The sequence below is a fragment of the Vidua chalybeata genome, chromosome 7 (assembly GCF_026979565.1).
Source record: "Vidua chalybeata isolate OUT-0048 chromosome 7, bVidCha1 merged haplotype, whole genome shotgun sequence".
NCBI classification, from domain to species: Eukaryota; Metazoa; Chordata; class Aves; order Passeriformes; family Viduidae; genus Vidua; species Vidua chalybeata.
Window position 1 is genome coordinate 29,646,467 of NC_071536.1, and position 20,156 is coordinate 29,666,622.

Below are 20,156 nucleotides of genomic sequence, written 5' to 3' on the forward strand. Positions count from 1 at the left end.
CACCAAGGCACTGGCAAGTGGAATGATGCTCAAAGGCATTGAGCGTGCCCACAGAAGGATGGAGAAGAGTTCCTGGTGTCTCAGGCTTTTATTGCACAGAAGGAGAAATAAATAATCTAAAGGCTGAAATTATCAGAGATGAAACAAAGTGGAAGGCAGTGATTTCCCCCTCCTTGTAATGTCAGAACTGATGTGTGGTGCTGGGAGTAAACTTACTTTGCTAAAGCAACTCTGAACCATCTGTCCCTTCAGCCAGGAGATGCTCTAAGTGGGCCCAGCTATTTCATCAGGTCTCAGCTCTCACATCAGAAAGGATGTGGGAAATAACTATGAACAGCTTCTAAGACATAATTTCACAGTTTTACAGAAGAGGTCATTATCCTGCATTACTGCATTTAAATGTGCGATTTCAGTTGTGAATATACTCATAATTTTCTCATACTTGCCACTGATTCTGGCCTATTGTCTAATGTCTTAAAATACTTTCTAAGACCTTGGTAATTGAAATGCTGAGGTAGAAAATACTGTATTACAAGCAGGGAAATTCATGCCTAGAGGAGAAGTGAATTGACCTGGAAGGTCGCATCCATCTGTGGCAGAGCTGGGAGTGGGGCACCAGCTCCTGCTGTCAATGTCACTGCTCCCAGGCAGAGTGTCCCCAGTCACCCAGAGGACATCTGAAATGGGGTGTTGTAAGCTTTTAGAGCAGCAACTCTTTTTAGAACTCAATAGGGCTTATAATTGAATTCCTTAAAAGGGTTATACTGTCTTCAGTAACTCACCACTTCCCTGGACTGGCCCTTTCATTTCCATTTTTCCCCTCAGTTTGGGTAAGGTTTGAAGCCCAGTAATGTTGTAGTTTGCATAAAGAAACAAGCCTCAAATACATAAATAGCTATTCACATCCTTTGTGCGTATATTCAAGTATTTCAAAAGGCACCCGTGGCAGCCATTAGCACTTCTAAATGCTTTTTGAAGTAATGGATTGATTTTTCGTGTGTGTGTGTGTGTGTGTGTGTGTGTGTGTGTGTGTCCTTCACTGGAACTGGCTCCCAAATTCCTCTCTGCTGATGAGCGAGGACTGGTGATAGCGGTCCCGTGAGGCGAAGTCTGCGTTCTCCTCGGTGAGCTGCCGGGTCTCCATGCCAACTGTTGCAAAGGATGGTGTCACCACAATCTGCTCCTTGGGAGTTGGCCTTCTCCTGCAAACAGAGAAGCAGAGGTGCCTGCATCACCCCTTTTCAGTTATCCATTACCAGCCATGCTCTCGGCTGTGCAAGCAAGGCAGGGGGATTCCAGAAGAGGCAAAATCCTTCTTGGTTTCCCTTGAAGGCACAGAGTTAACCTGAAAGAATTTTTCTTAGAAGGCACAAAAAAAAAATGTGGCTAATGGGAGCAAAGAGCCCTTTTTACAATTAGGCAAGAATAACTCTGAGTATGCAGGAAGGGGCAGAAAGACTCTTAAGGTAATAAGTAAGTCAATTCTTCCAGCCCTCTCTATGCTCATTAGTGGGTCATGGGAACAACGAGCAGTGGGTTGGTCACTGCCAAGTGACTGGTACCAACCTGCATGAAGTGATCAAAACCGACTTAATCCAGCCAAAGAAACTGAAATTTGCTGCTGCTCCTATGGAAAAAAGGCACAAGAAGTCAGTATGCTGCTAATTCTCTCATAATAGCATTACACCACTGAATTTTTGCATAAAATCTCAAATCCGCATTAGCCTGCAGTACCCAAGGATTTTGTGATAGTGAGAACATTCCTGCAGTCTTCCTACATGCTGTGGCTTTAAACAACTGTCCAGGTATGAACCCAAATTTCCTATGGAGAACAGATATGCGTTCCCATCCCGACAGCTTGTTAAAGCCCAGTAAAGCTTGAGCAAAGCACAGACACCCACCACAGTACCTTTCACTCCCTGGACTGCAAAAATCCCCACTGCAGATATGGGGAGACAGGAGGAAGCATTGAGCCAACCTCAGCCAGGGTGGCTGTGGTCTCACCATTCACCTCCTCTTGTCTGACCCCATAGAGAGCTGGCTTAGCTTATTACACCAACACTGATTTCTTTTCTGATTTCTCAGTGGAGTTCGTTTCCTGCACTGCATCCCTGCAGGGGCAGGGGAGTGCCAGAGCTGGAAGCAGAAGCAGCAGGAGAAGTTTAGGGTGAGGGACAGGGAGAACCAAGCCCTGTCAGCACCTGCTGGATTTGGCTTAGGCTGCTGGGGAGGAAGAGGGAAAAGGGATGTGTCAACCACAACACATTTTTTCTCCAAAGGTCTTCATCTAGCCCCTAATCCAGAGCTTCTCTCAGGCCAGTGTCTCCCAGCCTTTCCAGACAGAAGGGTCGTTTGATCCTTTGAAGAACAAACTCCAGATCATCAGAGCCTTGTGACCACAAAATATCGTTCCCTCACAGCCAAGTAAAAATCAGGCTGAATTTTGAGCATTCACTTCTAACATTTTCAATGCCATGCATTGTTTTACTGTATGCGTGAGAATGCATGTGCAAAAGAAACCAAGAAAAAAATGTCTAACTGTGCTACTATTTCTCAGATCAGCTTCCAAAACCCTCTATACACTGACAGAGAAATTCTTATTAAAGTAATTTTTGATATTTCAAAAGCAGATTACAGAGATACAATACAGTGAGTATACAAAGGCAAAAAATACTCCAACACCTGAAAACATTATTTGTGTTTTGTTTGATATATGGGGGCCATGAACGATTTGATTAAAACTTACATATATTTCAAAATATACAAATTAGCAACTACTATCCACAATCTAGCTCTTTTCTACTGTCCCCTACAGATACACAGAAAGGAAGTCACTCAAGTGTAGAAAAAGAACAGTTGAACAATGTTTGGAAGGTGGTGATTAGTTGTCAGCTTCTCATGATGTGCGTTTCTGAAATCTAGTACGTACTTACTTACTGGCTAGTAATCTCTCACCTAAACAAACCCAGGTAGCTATTTCTGCACATACTGCATATGAACTCAGGCTCTTAATTTTTCTCATCCTGGACAAAAAACTGCACATGCAGGCATGCACTCAGCTACGCACCTCACACACCTGCTGATGGATGGATAGATGGGTGGGTGGATGGATGGATGGATGGATGGATGGATGGATGGATGGATGGATGGATGGATGGATGGACGGATGGACGGACTCATGAGCAGGTGAGGATGCCCACACCATGTCCCTTCAGAGACACAGAGCACTGCAAACCCCCGCCCCACTGGCCTTGCCAAGGAGCTGTGGGCTCTCATGAGCTGCTTGCTGAATGTGCTTCACTGTTTAATTTTGAAATTGTTTAAGCCAATCACGTGCACAGATCCTTCTAATGCCCTCTGCCTTAAAGTATTTTCCCAGATTAGGTTCCCAACATATTCAACGTGTTTAGCTCTGGAATCAAAAGGCTCTCTTGTTCCACAGTTATAAATGCTGAGATTTGATGAGACACTCATCATAATTCCCATTTTCCTTAAACTTCTCTCAGGTAGGTTTAGATTGATTAGGTTTAATAAAACTTATTTATGGCAGATTTTTCTCATTGCTGGGACACATTTACAAACTGCCATCCCTATCAAATATTAGTATCTGGTTTTGCTGTTTAAAGCACAATATAACAAAACAACAAGCACCACGTTCAAACTATCACACCAATGCTAGTTACAGTTAGAATCCAACAGAAAATTAAAGGCTCAGAGAGAAAATGTATTAAAAAAGCAATGAAACAAATTGTCATCGTTCACATCATCACATCACCCACATATTAAACACAAGAGTCTCAATTCCTAATTAAGTTAAAGTTTAATGAATTTTTAAGCAGGTTTAATAATACAGAGGAAAAAAACTCACCAAGAGGGAGTCCTGGGCTGACTTGGCCAATGTAGAAATACAGAATAACTGCTGCTCCCAGGCTGACAAGGGTGTAGATCCACTGAATGACAAACATTATGATGAGGGACACAATTGCCTGTTGGAAAGATATGGTTTGGGGTTACCCCAGAGTCTGGGAGGTAAGACTATGTGGACAGTCAAAGCTCAGGTTTCCATGTTACAGGGAGCCTCGTTTGGTCTCACTTAAAAGGAGGGAGCGCACAGGTTTACAGTGTCACCTTCAGCAGCATGGAGGCAGCTCCAGTGAGCTACCCTGACTCCCAGGGACAGCATGGGTCTCTGCCTGGGCTTCTCCAAGAGAAGTACCCAGAGGCTGACCAGCTCAGGAGGAGGTTTGGCTCAAGTTGCATACAAACAGGGGCAGAGGTAGCATCTCCATGGGAGATGTTTGGAACAGCAAGGGGCAGCACACAAAGAAAGGGCTAAAACGGTCCCATCTGACACAATCAGTGAAGTTCAAAGAGAGAGGACAGAGGGGAGAGGAGCCAGGATGAATAAACACATCCAATTTTTGCTCTTGTGATTTTATTTTGCATTGTCAATCCCCTCCTGTTGCTCTGTTGCAACCTCCTCCAAAGCCTGATTATTGACAGGAAACCAAGTTTGCTTTAATGAGCACATCCATCATCTCCATAAGCAAATTCCCCCGCAAAGGCAGAGAGCTGATGGCTCTGCAATGAAATGCACTTGGGAGCCACAATATATACGAGCCCAGAGGTGGCATCAGCACACAACTTCCTAAAGATGCCATCCTAAAGAGAGGCCACCACTCCCAGCCCACCTCTGGTGCTGCAGCCCAGTGCGACCCCTCACCAGGAGCTGGCTGCTGGCAGGAGCAGTGGTGAATTTGAAAAGCAGGTGTCCAACTCCATCTGGGAATTAAACTAACGGGGTTTGTTAGGTTGTTTGAGTGGGTTTGTTACATTTTATGCTCAGCTATGAAATCCTCATCCATGCAGCAACGCCATATGGCTCATTCATTATGCATATCTGACCCTTTCCCTGTCATCTGCCCAATAATCCATCTTCCCAAGATGAATTTAAGTGTCTTAAACTTCTCAGCAACTTAAGGCAGAAGCTGTTTAAAAGTTATTTAAAGTAACATGCTGTAGGAATGCTCTCCTTTCCTCCCTCAAAAGATGGAATTTCATAGCCAGGCTGCTGGTATCAGGAAGTCAGCACTAGTGAAACCCCACCCCAAGCTTGCAGAAACTGGCCCATTAATAAAAGCAACACAGCTTTGAAGACGATGTCTCGGTTCATTACACAGCAAGAAAAAGGAGACTGGCACACAGTGAGAAGAGGGATACAGATTTTTTTTTTTTTCCCCATGCGTCCATGCATCTTTAAAGTCCTAAGACTCCAGACTTTGAATTTTGTACTTTTGAGTTGGGTTGGAGCTTGTTTGTTTGGGGTTTTTCCTGTTATTTAATTTAATATGCCATTGGCTTTCCCTGAATTCAAACTGCTGGATGCATGGTACCTTGAGTATTTAGTTCAGGTGATCTGGAATATGAGGATCAAAAGCCATTGTTAAGGTACTGGAGACCTTACACTGCAGTATGTGATGAATGTCCTTCTGTTTTCCACTATCACAAAACACTGCTCAAAAAAGAAAAGTACTTACACCAGCAAAGGAAATCCAGTGGCTGAAAAATCTGGAGTAGAAGGTTTCTGGTATTTGCTGAATTCCCAGTTTTGGATTTTGTTGCTTTATAGATGATTCTAAAGAAAATGGGGAAAAAAATAGAAAAGAGGTATAATGTGGGTTTTTTTCCTCTACTTTACATTACCAGATTCCAGGAACCAAAGCAAAAATCCTAGCTGACAGCTGGGTATGATAGAGTTAAACCAAACCCTCTAAAATGAAAACTGAAAAGAAGTGCAAGGAAAAAACCAAAAAGTTGCCAGCTTGGCTACTAAGTCCATTTGAAGGCTTCATCTCTCTATCTCTGCCTCAGCTTCACAATTTGTGAAATAAGAAAAATAATACTTTCCTCCCTCAGAGGGGTTTAGGAAGCTTAACTGACTAATGCTGATGAAACACTACAGCACTGGGAATGACAAACTCCACGCACACGTGCTGTATCAAATACCCACATCACCAAGAGAACAAATTCAGATCTTCACCTATGGATGTTGAGTTGAAGACTCCACCTGTGTTGTGAGGACCACTGCATTAAGATAGCCTGAAGTTTTAGAGTCACACAGCTCCAACCATCCTACCCCACACCAGGATGAAGTAAATCCCAAGATACACCTAAACCCTTTTTAATGTACAGCGTTCAGCATGCCTGTGAAGAATTATGAGTATATCGTAAACAACCCAACACTAAATTTAGTCCTGCCTGCTTTCCTGTGATTAATCTTCTGTAGGAAATTGCATTGGAACTTCTCCTGTGATGCATTGCAATGAACTCTACCCTCACCTGGAATGAATGATATTATTGCCATGAATCACTGAATGACAGCCCCATATAAAGCTCGTTTCATGCCTGCCTTCAGGAAAGCACTGGGAGGACCAAGGTTATAAACAATTTCCTCTGAACATGGAGATGTCCATCTCCTACAGCCCTTACCTTCTCCCCCTGGGCCAGGGAGCATCATCACTTCACTGCAGGGCTGCTCCCTCTGCTCCAGCCTCCTGGGTCTGTGCTGGGCATCCACAGCAGGTGATGAGCCCAGACCTGCGTCCCACTGACCGCCCTGCTCAGCCACGTCCTGCTGCCCCTCACGGGGCTCCGTGGTCTCATCCCAGCAGGACTGAGCCAGGGGAGCATCATGATGGGGATCCAGGAGAAAGCTGTCTTGTAATGTCTGCTTGGCTGGCTTCTTTGCCTTCTTTCGTTTGCCCTTTTGGATTAAATTCTCAGTTCCTTCTCTTTTGCAAGTACTTGGCTCACTAAAAAATGGTTTAAAAAGCTGGTCCATGTCTTTTTTGAATTCCAGCAACGTGCCATTTGATCTGCTTTGAATTATCCCATCTGCTGCATGGCTGGAGGGCTTGTTGAAAATTAAAGGCTGAGAAGAATGAGCAGGTCTAGCAGTTCCCATCTGGGTCTCTTCAGGTTTCTGCTGAATGTTGTAGCTCAAGGATAGTGAGAAATAAGAATAGTCCACAGCAATATATGTCAGCATGAAGCTGATGGTGACTATGGGAGCAAGAACATTCACTTGCCCAATGAAGACAAAAGCCATGGTGATGAGACTTGTTAAGCAAATCGCAGCCACTGGAGTCTTGTTGGGGCCTTTCTAGTTCATAAATAAAACAAAATTACATTTAAATTAATAACCATGAACCTTGCCATGAGGATTCCCCACTTGCTCAGCTGCCATACGTGGTTACCTGGGCTGTCTGCAGTACCCCCCTAGTCATGAAATACATGCATGTGCAAACAGAAGCTCACAGGCCTAATAAATTAAAGAACAGACTGGAAGCCAAAAGCTGTTGAGCTCCCACTTCATCCCTAAACCTTATTCAAGCTTTGTCTTTGGTAAATTCATCTACTCTCATTCATATCTCCATGGTAAAACAATGTCATTAAAGCAGCAATAAACCTTCAGAGAGATTTGTGGGGCTTATGGGAAGTCTGGCAATAAAACGTGTTAATTAGAGTTAACTGTTCATCTCTAATTATTCTACAGGACTCTGCATCACTGCCTACCCAAAAGGCTCCCTCATGCTGCCCTGGGAAAAGCTCTGCATGAAGCAGTGCCCCCTGCACATCAGCAGCTTCTGGCCGTGCCCTGACAGGCAGCCGAGCTGAGCCCATGGTCTGCCGAGCCCCTGCAGGTGGGGTTCCCCTCCTCCCACCCAGCCCAGCAGCAGGTGGAAAGCAGCACTGAGGCTGGCAGGTGGGGAGGCTGGGGGTGGCAGCCAGCCCCAGCAACCCCAGGCACGTGTCAGGAGGGCAGGGGAAACATTGCCTGCCCCTGTCCTTTGGGACTGGGTGAAGGCAGGGGAAGGAGAAGGAAAAGAGACACAAAACAAAGAGCATTGGCAGTGGAAATACCTGAGTCTTTGGCTCATGAGCTTTAATCCCAGGTCTAACATATCCTTCCTTGGACCAGGCACCATTTTGCCACCTGACAAGCCTATGCAAGCTGTGTAAAGACTTTGCTTAAAAATACCTTACAAGATATCTTACAAAATATCTTTTCATTTAACTGCATTTACTTCTTTAATAAACACACTGCTTAAATGGAAACTATTTCTGTTTCCTCCACTCTTATTTATTAATAGAAAAGGGGACAAGTTCTGGACCACTACATCTTTTCAGAATGAACAAAAATACATCTCAGGGACAAAGGAACACAGATCTCAGAAAGCATCTTCAGAAAGGTGTACTGAGATGGAGAACAGATGGGAGGATCTCAGGATGCATCTGGCTTGGATTTAACTCCACAGAAAACATTTGTGTCCTTCCCATCAGCTGGGGTTACGGTGACCACACCACCTTCTTCAACCATGGAAAAGAAGTATTGATGTGGAGTAGATTGGTAAGGACAAATTAAATGAATTTACTCTCCATAAACCAAATCTTAAATAATTTCCAAGGTGGTAGAGTGATGGAAGGGGGAAAAGTGATCTGCCTTTGATTTCTCTCCTCTTTTTGAGCCCTTCCCATCATGGCACTCTGCTTGGAGTTCAGAGCAGAAAATTTGACAGAAAGACAGAAAACTATCAGAGAAGAGAGGGAATCAACTTTGCTAAACCACTGAGAATTTTACAAGGGTTGCCAAGTAAAGAAGAGCTTATTCTGGGATCACCTGAAAACTGCCTTCAGGAGCTGGAAGTTTTTGCAGTCATTATTGTTCCTGATTTCCCTACAATTATTACTATTAGTTTTGCTATTATTATAATTTTTAGTTTAGAAAACTGCTTTGAGACACATAAAACAACAGAGAGAAAATTATTATATTTATTAAATATTTTTAAACATTCATAAATATCAATACTGAAAAATATTTTTCTGTATTTTTAAGCCACTCTGAAGGAGCAAAGCATCATAAGGCTTTTCCAGACACTCTGTACAGACAGTTAGATAATGCAGATTATTGAGAGTGATGGAATTATTTTGTCCCTGTTCAGAAAAAGGGAAGATCATGTATGGATGTATAGCCCAAGACTACAGAGTCCTTGGTGACTGATATCAGTAGAATGACTCATGCATAAAGACTATTCACAAAGCAAGGAAAAAGCTTCTTGTCATATGCCAAGCAAGACTTTGTTTTAATGCATATCTAAAGCTTAGAAGACCCCTAACTTAACCTTTCAAATCTATTCTTTGTTTTTATTTAATAGTGTCCTGAAGGCACCTTATCTCACAAAGAAGTGTCCTCTTCTCCACTGCACACAGACCGAATCCATAGCATCACAGCTGGTCACCAACTCAGCTCTGAGGTCACCACAGAGCATAGGAACAGACCAAAGAAAATGTACAGGAAAGAAGATTAACAAAGAAAACAGATAAAAGGTAAAGAGACAGTTACCATTTATTTCACCAAGTGCTGGGACAAAAGCTTCAGGCTTCTGCCCTGGGCAGGAGGGCAGAGGAGAGGGAGGTACTTCCTTCGGTCATGGCTGGGATCAGCACCAGCAGGGATGAGGTGTTTGCAAAAACCCCACGGGCAAAGCTATATCCTAAGTGCCTGTCCTGCTGGGCACATCTTGAAGAAGTGGGTCGGGGGGAGGGGACTGATGGCAGCCCAGGCAGGGCTGTGTGTGCACGGGGGCAGGACACAGAGCTCCAGGCCAGGGCACAGGGGTGGGTGAGCGAGGTGCCAGCACTGCATGGTGCCAAACCCCGTGGGAGGGCTCGGAGCAGAGGCAGTGCACACAGGGGACAGGCAGGGAAAGGACCACAGACAGTTGGATGCTTGTATTTTTTCATAAAACCACCCATTTCCTGGCTTTTCTGCATATGCATGGGATACCAGATCCTGAGCTTTCCCTTCCTCGCATTTCATGCATCCCCCATCTCACTCTACAGACACACAGAAATTGTGGCTTAAGTTCAGGTGAAGGTTTGACAGCAATCCTGCAGAAAGGATGACTAACCCCACGTCCAAGGAAGGCGAGCATGGGGATCACATTCTCCTGGGCGATGCACTGCAGGATCCTGGGTGCTCCATACAGCCCTCCCATGCAGGAGGCCAGGGATGAGATGTACAGCCCTAGCAAAAACAAAAAGCCCACCAAGGATACCTAGAGGAAGTGGAGAGAATGCAAAGTTCATCATGTTATGCCTTAAAGACACCCAAGCAGTCTTAAATACATGTCTTTTAAGAGATCACATATATTTTCTAACATTGTTAAATGAACAGAGGAAGCCCTGGGAAAGCAGCAATTTAATTGGTCTGTGGTATATAGTACAAGCAATTAATACAGGAAAATTATCCCATAAAGGTAATTTAATACTGAACATCCTGTACCGACAGAACCATTTTACAAGCTCATATCCAAGGAATTCTTTGTCACTTGAAGCAACTGCAGCAAAGCAGCAGCTATTAGATTCCCCTTAAGTAACTGGAAGTGAGTTTATTTCAGGCAAGATCACTTATATACACAGCACATCATACAGGAAAAGCTGCCTAGGCTTCCCACCATCCAAAACAGGAAGACAAACCCCTGTGTCTCAGAGGGGAAAACCAATCCTGAAGGAAAACCTACAGTAAAACCAAATCAAAATTGCCACTTAAGTAAATGGCATCTCAAAACACACGCTCCAAAGGATGTAATACAATGACCTTATTTTCCTGTCTTCAATGAGAAAAGAATTTCCTTTGGCCAGCATGAAACATTAAAAAGAAAAAATTTAAAGCCATAGCACTAACAAGACTGGTTTTAGAACTGCTTTCTGAAGCACCCTTTCAAGCTGGGAGCAACTCCTGCAGGTGTGGAGCAAAAGGAAGGACAGCTCCTGGTGTGTCACACAGAAGTGAGGATGGGGGCCCCCTAAGCAGGTCCCCACTGTCAAGAGCTGCAAGCACAGACAGTGCATTTAAAAAACCCCACCCAAATACACAAAACCCCACAATATAAACATTGTGCAAGAAAACTTTGAAATGGGAGTGTTCCTGGCACTGCAGTGTAAGGACCTGGACAGAAAAAATAAGGAAAACAAAGGTCTAGGGTCACCTGAAACACCCCCAAGTCCTGCAAGACCGCAGAGGTCTGACAGCCAGCAGCCAGGCACAGAGAATGGCAAGGCATGGGGGTAACTCCAGCACAAAGGCCAGGCAGAGAGAAAAACCCCACATTTTGGTCCAAATCCAACATGCCCTTCTGAATACTCTTCTGAAGTGGGTGCTGGAGGTGCAGACAAATATCTGTGGCAGAGGATGCCACCAAATGCAGGTCCCCTGAATCCCACATGTCCTTTGCTCCCACCCCTCCTTCCATGGAAAAGAGGGTCTAAATGAACACAGCTCCTCCCAGCTTCTTCTGCCCCCATTGAAGTCAGGTGGCACATGCTTTATCAGGAGGAATTACAAAAATTTACATGGCTAAAGATGATTCAAGGTAAATCTGACAATTTTTTTTTGTCTACAAATTCTGCAGGCAGCTAAAAGGAGATTGGGTAAAAAGCCATAAAAATCTTGCTGTTGGGGAAGGCATGTGACATTAACATCATGATCCAGAACTGTTCAAACTTCCTAGCACAACATTTCCCCATGAAAATCCACTTGGCCTTGTGAATTGTATCTTGTGGGACAGAAGGAACCTGGGGCAAAGATGAGCAGATACCAGCTCTCATCAGACCAACAGACAGACACTCAGTGGGGAATCCTCCCTTCCCTCTCCTCTAATCCTACCCTGCCCTGAGAAATACTCGGAAGAAACAAACAGTTGTGCCAGATATCATATATTATTTTAGCTGCCAAAAATGCTTGCATTTAAATGTGCTACTTGACATTCAAATCAGGGTTAGAGGGGAAGAGTCCCTTTCACCAAGGCTGATGAAAGGTTTTGCTAGGAGTTTTGAACAGTGTGAATACATTGCAAGGAATTGGCAGTTGGAGCTCATTAGAAGTGAAATTACTGAATCTCATTTTTGTGTTTAAAAAGCCAAACAAATATTGCAACAGAGAAAAGCAGCCAAGCACTCATTCACCTGTTATAGAAAGGCAGAGTTTGGAGGAGTAATGATCTCTCCCCACTTCCTCTCTCCAAAGTCATTAAAATCTAAAGCATCTTGTAATAACTCAAAGAAGAAACATGAATATTGCACCATTTGTTTGTCCCATATTAGGGGAAAGAAAATTGAATTTGCTTTTTTGGAGGGGGGTGTTTGCTTATTTATTTTTTGTATTTGACAGTATTAAATATCTTCTCATTCATTACTAGGAGATTTTTCATTTTCCCCCTGAGGGCTCTGAAGTTAAAACACAGCTTTAACAATCTCTTTCTCTTCAGCAGATTCATTTAAAGCTGATTCTTTTGGATACTGCACTTTTTGCCCATTAAGTCACTGACATACAAAGAGGTTGCCTTAGAGAAGGCAGGTTCATCCTTTTCTTCCCTGAAACAGAGGGGGATGTTTTTACCTCAGCAGGAGTTTATTGGTGGGGGGGGGTGTGAGAAGTTTAGAGCTGCAAGTACTTAAGAAACAAAACCAGAGTTTCAAATTGATATTTTAAACTAAAACCGTGCTACAGATCAAACTATGTAAACTTCTCTACTTCAAATGAATCACAAAAAATAGTGTCAAATACAGTGAACCCATAATTTTGGATAATACCAAATAACAGAAAATTAGCCTTTCCACATCCCATCCAAAGAAAGACAATGGCACACACCAAAATCTCTTTCTCTCTTCTTAAGAGACCTGCAGTGGTAAGGTTCATGGTGTGTTACACTACAACATCCCCTTGTGTAAATACTCTGTGTGCAATGTCTTGAGTTTAATAATCCAATTCCTCGCCCTGCAATTACAGCCTGCTAGATATGGAAATGTGAGCTGCGCTTGACTTGGTAAAGATAAGCAGGGGGGTTCTTCAGAGATTTCAATTTGGTCTAAGCTTTCACCAAAGAGAAAGGATACATGGAATAAAATACAGCATTTATCATTAGACCGCATTACCATACTTTAGCTCTTAAAGCTATTGCTGGGTGATAATGCCAAGATTTGGTATTACAGGATATGCTGGTGAATGCAAGGCTGTTCAAATCAATTGTACACTGGGATTTGCAACAGGGAAATGCCCCTGAATTTTAATGAGGGATGCATACCCAAATTCCTTAGGCTTCTGAAAAACTCAAGCATTCAGTAAGGCAGATGGCAACCTGAAAGCACCATTACATAAAACCACAAGTTACCTTCTCTGCTATCATGAAGTCATAGCGGAGTGAAGGACGGGTACAAATGGCTCCCAGCAAGAAAACGAAGACCATGTACAGAAACCACCTGCAAACAACAAAAATAAACCAATTTCTTCACAGCAAGATGAGACTATAGAGAATTCTGCCACCAGGAGAGCCAGGAGACAGTCAAATGACCACAAGTTGAGTCTTCAGTCACTCTGCATGGTTCCTGAATGATTTAGCTTCAGGGATAAATTCGGCACCAACCCATTTTACTTACCCACTATGATGTGCAAGGGACAGCTGCAGCACAACTGCAGGTACCCCTGAGGGGAAGCTACCCACACTCCTTAGGTGTGCAGGGGAGAAATATCCCAGTCCTAGGGACAGACTTTTTAGTAGGGCCTGTAGCAAAATGCCAGAGGGTAATGGTATGAACTAAAAGAGGGTCAATTCAGACTAGCTGAAAAAAACCAAATTTTCTACAATAAGGGTGGTAAAACATAGGAATAGGCTGCCCCAAGAGGTGGTGGATGCCCCATCTCCAGAAACATTCACGGTCAGGATGGACCTTGAATGTTTCCTCAGAGCAATCTGATCTGGTTGAAGAAGTCCCTGCTCATTGCAGGGGGCGGGATCTGGATGGCCTTTAAAGGTCCCTTCCAGCCCAAACCATTCTGTCATTCTGTGGCTCTGCAGGTACACAGGTCCCCCCATCTGGCAGCAACATTATCAGCACAGCCAGCCTGCTCTGCAGCCTCAGCCAGGATCCTCTTCTGGAGTTCTGGCCTTTCCATACTCAGGCTGGGGGATAATTTTGTCTGTAAAGCCCAGACAGCAGAGAACGGAATGACCACAGCCTTGGATAGATGGATTCATGTGATACTTCTGTGTCCTGTGGAATCCACCCTCTGAAAACAAGCACCATTTCCAGCAGGAATGCCTCCAAATTGTGAAGAATCTTCCTCCCTGACTGAACATTGGTACACAATTAAAAGAAATAATTTCAAAGGCAATTTAGATGGCAATAAAAGCAGGCAGGAAAACCTACTGAGGGCTTTTTTTTTTTAATATGCAGCAGTGGAAAGTTCTCCTGGAAAGTAGCATTTCCTTGGGAAGAGCATGACTTGGTGATGCAGGGCCTCTGTTTCCTCTGTCTTGCAGGTGGGTAGGTCATCTCACCTCTCTTGGCCTCATTTGCCCAGCAATAAAAAGTACAAAATTTTGATACTTCTTTTCTATTTATATAGAAAAAGAACACAATGGGGGGAGGGACAAGTAATACCCCCCCCCCCACTTTGAAATCAACAGCAGTGAATGACAAAATCATTCCCCTCCCAAGCCTTGGAGAACTCTGCATTCCACTCTGGGACAGCCAGGCTGCAGCAGCACAAGCACCCCAGCACCAGCACAGATCCCAGCCAGCAGTGGAAGGACTGAGCACATCCTCACTAACAAACATCTCCAACCCACCCAGAGTATGTGGTGGTAATGGATGACAATTGGAATGAGAGCCACACTTTTAATTTTCCAGATGGCTGAGTAATAGAAAGCTGATGGGAACATGAAATGGATTGGTCACACTCAGGGCAGTCTCCAGAGCAAATTTTCCCCAAGCAATGACTTACGAGGTGCCAATAGCAGCCAGAGACCCCAGAGGGACGTTGGAAGAAGGCTTCTGGAGATCTCCACTCATATTGAACCCAGCCATCACACCTGTATTTTGCAGACACAAGTGCAATTTAGAGTCAATCTAAGTTATATTATATATAATATACATTGCAATATCTAATAAAATTTAATCAATCAGTTCATTGATTGTTTCAGAACAGTAACTATATCACTTCATTGCACTGCCACACAGACAAATACTGGCTCCCATCAATAGCTTGGTAAAAAAATGTTCATGTCTTTAACAGAAGCAAGTCACCACTAACATGTCAAAGAAACCTCTGTCCAGTTTGAACAATGCTGGGGGGGAAGCAGTATGTGAACAAATCCCATCTTATCTTCATACAAACCTAACAGGAGACAATGCTGCCCAGTTGTTGAAGAGAAATGCCACTGTTCATCAGGGCAGCACATGCAGCTGGTGGTACAACCCCCAGAGCAGATCCATTACAGGTCCCTGCATTCACAGGGGACAGCCACTGCTAGAAAACAGAATGTCCTGTCCATATTAAATGATGATCACATTAGCAGAGGGAATAACAGTGCTCTCAGCACGTAGGTGGCACCTTCCAGCCAAGGGATCTGCTTTGGAAGTAGGCATTATCTCTGCCTTGCAGATAGGAAAACAGAAACACTGAGAGGGCAAGTGATTGTCCCAGTGTCACATAGAAAACACATGGTAGGACTAAGAATAAAATACTGAACTGTTATTTTAGGCCAGAGTGCAGGGTATTATACAATCAGGGACAGTCCTTAGCCTAAAAAATTACCATCTAAAGACACAAGAGAGGGAAACAGGATGAATCAGAGGATTAGAGTCTCTACATTAAGACTAGAAAGCCAAGGTACAGATTGGTTAAGGGGTTTTGTCCATAGCTGAAGGAGGAGTCATACCAGACTTGTCAAGAAAACAGAGATTCCCTTGCCACATTATGCCAAAAGTTTTCTTAGAAGACTTCAGGTATGTGCTATAAATAAAAACAAATAAATAAAAGCCTATGATTTAAAATCCTGATGGGAATTTGTATAATTTGAAGGCAGGACCAAAGAGACTTTAGGACGCTAACTTCTGCCCGCCACTGCCCCCCCGGGATGTCAGACTAATGTCTCCATAAGGACACGTGGATCAGGAGCCAGCCAGCAGTGCTGGTGGCACGGTCCCTGGGGCCAGGGTGAGATCACCACAGAACAATGGGAAGGAAGATGCCAGCACCATGGCACCATGGCACCCACAGCATCTGGCAGCCCGGCAGCAGGGGACCGACCACATGCCAGTCCACCGTGGCTGCCAAGCCCAGCAGCCATTCCTCGTGTTCAGAGGGCATAAGAATGACAAGGTCAGTCTCTGCTGCTGCAAATCTGAGTGACTACAGCTCTAAATCAGCAACAGCCCATTGCATTTTAAAGCTCAAACACAGATTGCTGCTTGGAAGGGGTTTTTCCCAAGATGAAGGATAGACAAGAGCCATGGGACCAATCTCAGGGTAAAGGGGACAAACCCAAATCAGCCAGATGGATGGCTTCCCTATTCCCTACAGACCTTGGCCTTTGATGGGCTGTCAGCAATGGCTGGGTTGCTAATCATAGAACACAAACTCTGCTCTGCTCTGTCCCAGGCGTTGCTGTGAATCTTCATAGCACCATCTCCACATCTGCTCAAAGGGAATTGCAACACCTCTCCTCACTGCTCTGCCATGAGGACAGCACTGCCATGAGCACAAGGCACTCTCATGCTGCCAAACACATCCAGGGCTTTATTTATTTGTTTATGTATCTGTTTGTTTGTTATTAATGCTTTTTCCTTTATAATCTCTTTTTTTTCCCCCCTTGATCAGTCCACTCACCAGCCATCTTCTCCTGTCATCTCCACCATGGAGCCAGAGCCCTGACAACTGCTCCCCAGTCCCCACAGAATCCTGGCATTCCTCAGCTCCTGGAAGAGCTTTTCCTCCAAATTCAGACCAGATTTGAATCCTTGACACCATACTGAAAGCATTAAAAATCAAGTTTTTAATTTTCTCCTGGAAGACTATTTTGTGGATATACTTCTGAACAGCACAGCTAAAAGCTTGTCAGCTGCTCTGGTTTTCTTTAGATAAAGCTTCCATGGAGTGTTCAAGCCCTGCTCCTTTCAAACAGTTACACAACAGCTAGAGGTAAGAAAAGTTAGGAAGGCAGAAGTCCATGGAAATGGTCACAAATATGCTAAATAAAGTCTCTATGAAGCACTCTTTGATGACATGCTACTCTGCAATTCAGAGACAAAGAAAACTCTGAATTCTCTGAATTTTTCTTCCAAAGGGAACAAACTATTGTCAGAAGGACAGCTGTTAATCTCATGTGCTTCTTGGCCAAGTTTCTCAAACATCTGGCACCACCTTTAAATCTTCTAGCTTGAGTCACCTTTTCCTCATCCAAACTCCTGCCTCAGCAAAGCACTGGGGAAACACCAAAATGGCATTTTCTGGACTGAACATAAAAAAGTTGAAGACGTGAGTCATCGGCACAGCGATGACTGCACAGCCTGGGCTGCCTCATTGCCTCCCTCCCACAGACCCACGCACGCTCGGGAGCAGCCAGGAGATGACTTCCCAGAGCCACATAAAGAGGATCTTGAGACTGATGATTGACCTCCTGCCCAGCAGTGACCAGGGGTCACACCCAGGCCACTGCACACCACTAGCTTCTGTCAGGGCTCCCAGGAGGTCACCAGAGTTTCATGGGTTCCACAACCAAAGGTCAAGGCCACCAGAGGGAAGCAACTCTGATACTCTCAGCCACTCAGGCCAAAGCCATCTCGTCCACACTGCAATTATGACTCTGACATGACCAGGGCAAAGGTATGGACAATCTGGTAGTACAGATGTATGGGCAATGCCAGAGCCACTCTCTACCACCACTGGCCTTTTAAACCCATTGAGTTAACAAGTTTTCCTGAACAAATCAGTCTTTCTTCTGAAAATGCTTTTTTCTTTCAAGTTAAGAACACATATGGCAGGCAGGGCAGATACAGAACTATCTCAACACTCACTGCAGATTCTGTCTGCATGTCCTTCCTAGCAGTCAAGGTAGGAAGAAATCGGGATGTTCCTTCCATCAGACACAGGCCTATCCCTAGGAAAATGGCCAATCCCTTCTGAACTCAAGCAATCATATCTGCAGATTCTCCATGGAGAAAATTATCCACCTCTCTGTTTCAATGAGATAGCAGGCTGGATTTTCCACACTGGCTATTATCTTAGAGAGCAGCAGATAGTGACAAAGCTTCTGGACAAAGAAGCATGAAAACACAGTCAAGCCAGCCAGGAAATTATGGCTGAGACACTCTGTATGTCGCTGCTATTCCCAGTGTAATCTGGTCCTGGGCATCATCCAGGCAGTGCATGAGGGGACCACCTACATTGTGTGTCAGGCACAGCCACCAGCCCCACCAGCCACGGTTTATAGCTGCAGATATGATCACTCTTGCAAACGCCCAGTGCATTTTTCAGTGAACATACTATAAAATAAAAAAGGTGAGTTTTTTTCCTTCACCCAGGAGGTGAAGAATGGAAAATCTTAGATAAGGCTTGTAGCTAATTTTTTTAAAGGGCCAACTTCTCCACTGATGTAAGCTGGCACCTTGCCATAGACTTCAATGGAGTTGTGCCAGTTTACATCATCTGATAACTTAGCCCAAAACTTCTAAATCTATTTGCTGTCATTTTGCAAGTGCCAGATATGGTTTATTTCAGAACTGGTTTCTGTGCAGTGATATTTTCCACTAACGCCGCTTCAAATGACATCTTACTTTCTTGTATCACAAGACAACACACTTCTTTCATTAGACAGAAAACCTTGGGGATTTAGTAGAAAAACATTTTTTGCACAACAGAAACGGCTTTTATCTTAATTTTAAAAATGCACTGACGGCTGCATGGCTGCTGCTGGAAGCTGACTGTGGGCAGGTGGCTCCCGAGACTCCCTCCCTGTTGGAAAGTCCTGGCTGGGTGGGTATCCAAGTGTTCACCTATCACAGCACAGCAGCAAAATGTGTGCATTGAGAAGGTATTTACTAACATGCAGAAGAACAGCTGGTTAATGCACAGCATCTCTACAGGGGTATGTTCACATCTTCCACAGCGTGTATTTCAGTCTTTTGACTGAAGCCAGCAAATCCAAGTCTTCTGTACCCGTGCTCTCCCATTTAGGCCAGCTCTAGATGTATGTTTTGGATCTCTTGGCTACTTTCCTATGATTAAATGACAAACTTGGGGGAATTAGGCCAGCTGCACTGAACATCCAGCTGAAATGGTTTAAACAGCTATTGCACAGGTAGCAAACAGACCAGCCCCTGCTTACCAGCGCTCAACTGTAAAACTGGGGTAACTTCACTTTCATTGCTGCAGTCATACCAATAAAACACAGAGGGACAGAGAAAACAACCTGACCTGGAGCAAAACACCCTGAGGAGGATACTCATAGGAGGCAGCATGGTGCTACTGGTCTGCAAAAGGCTGGGATGACCATCCTATGCCCGTCAGTTGAAACATGGCCCCAACTGCTCCTCCTGCCTGTTTCGTCCTGGCAGGGGTCTCCCCACAGGTCCTGCTCCCCCTTCCTGAAGTGGCTGCCCCTCTTTGCTGTTACAGCCACCAGCTTGCATTTCAGACATTTCTGTTTCACTGCTGTGTCTGGTGGAAATGGGTAACTAACAGCCACTTTTCAGTATATCCCAGAGACCAAACTTAAGCTGGTTGAATTCAGATAGCCATCTCAGAGACAGAGGAAGAAGCCTATCCTGAAGAGATCAAAATAGTTTCACTTCAAAGAGGAACATTTCATCTCAAAAGGCCCAAACAATTTGTTTCACAATTTCCGAAATATTCTTTTTTAAAAACTTTGTTACCAAAATAGCATCTTAAATTGTAAGCTAGCATATGCTACAAATTAAAAATAGTAAACACAACATTTTATAACTAAAGATAAACAGAACATTTCTGTGGGTCAAAGAACTGTTTCAAACTGGCTCAATGTATCCCCTCAAAACTAAACATCATATGGTTTTGCTGAAACTCTCCCCAGATTTCTGTTGTGTCTCAAGGCAAAGGATTTTACTTCCAGTGCTTCAACCAGGTCACTGTGGGGGTTCCAGCAGAGGTGGGTGCCACTGAGGTGGGTGGTGGGGAGGACCACAGGCTGGAGGTGACAGCCTGGGAGCAGTGCTAGCTTGTCCCTGTCATTCCTCAGTGACACTTGCTCACCCTCTGCATCTCGCTGCCTGCCCTG

At 44.3% G+C, this 20,156-nt stretch overlaps 1 protein-coding gene across 1 annotated transcript in view; it reads right to left on the bottom strand.

Annotated features, from left to right (window-relative positions):
- Positions 1-73: 73 nt before the first annotated feature.
- The window catches only part of SLC12A8 (solute carrier family 12 member 8), a 47,946-nt gene continuing 27,863 nt past the window's right edge, over positions 74-20,156 (bottom strand). Inside the window, exons 7-14 of the mRNA XM_053947650.1 lie at positions 14,846-14,933; positions 13,233-13,320; positions 9,972-10,118; positions 6,490-7,162; positions 5,538-5,635; positions 3,869-3,986; positions 1,567-1,627; positions 74-1,202 (exon numbers count right to left, since the gene is read on the bottom strand). Coding sequence (XP_053803625.1) covers positions 1,037-1,202; positions 1,567-1,627; positions 3,869-3,986; positions 5,538-5,635; positions 6,490-7,162; positions 9,972-10,118; positions 13,233-13,320; positions 14,846-14,933 — 1,439 coding nt within the window. The 3' untranslated portion in view covers positions 74-1,036. The remainder of the gene's footprint in view (positions 1,203-1,566; positions 1,628-3,868; positions 3,987-5,537; positions 5,636-6,489; positions 7,163-9,971; positions 10,119-13,232; positions 13,321-14,845; positions 14,934-20,156) is intronic.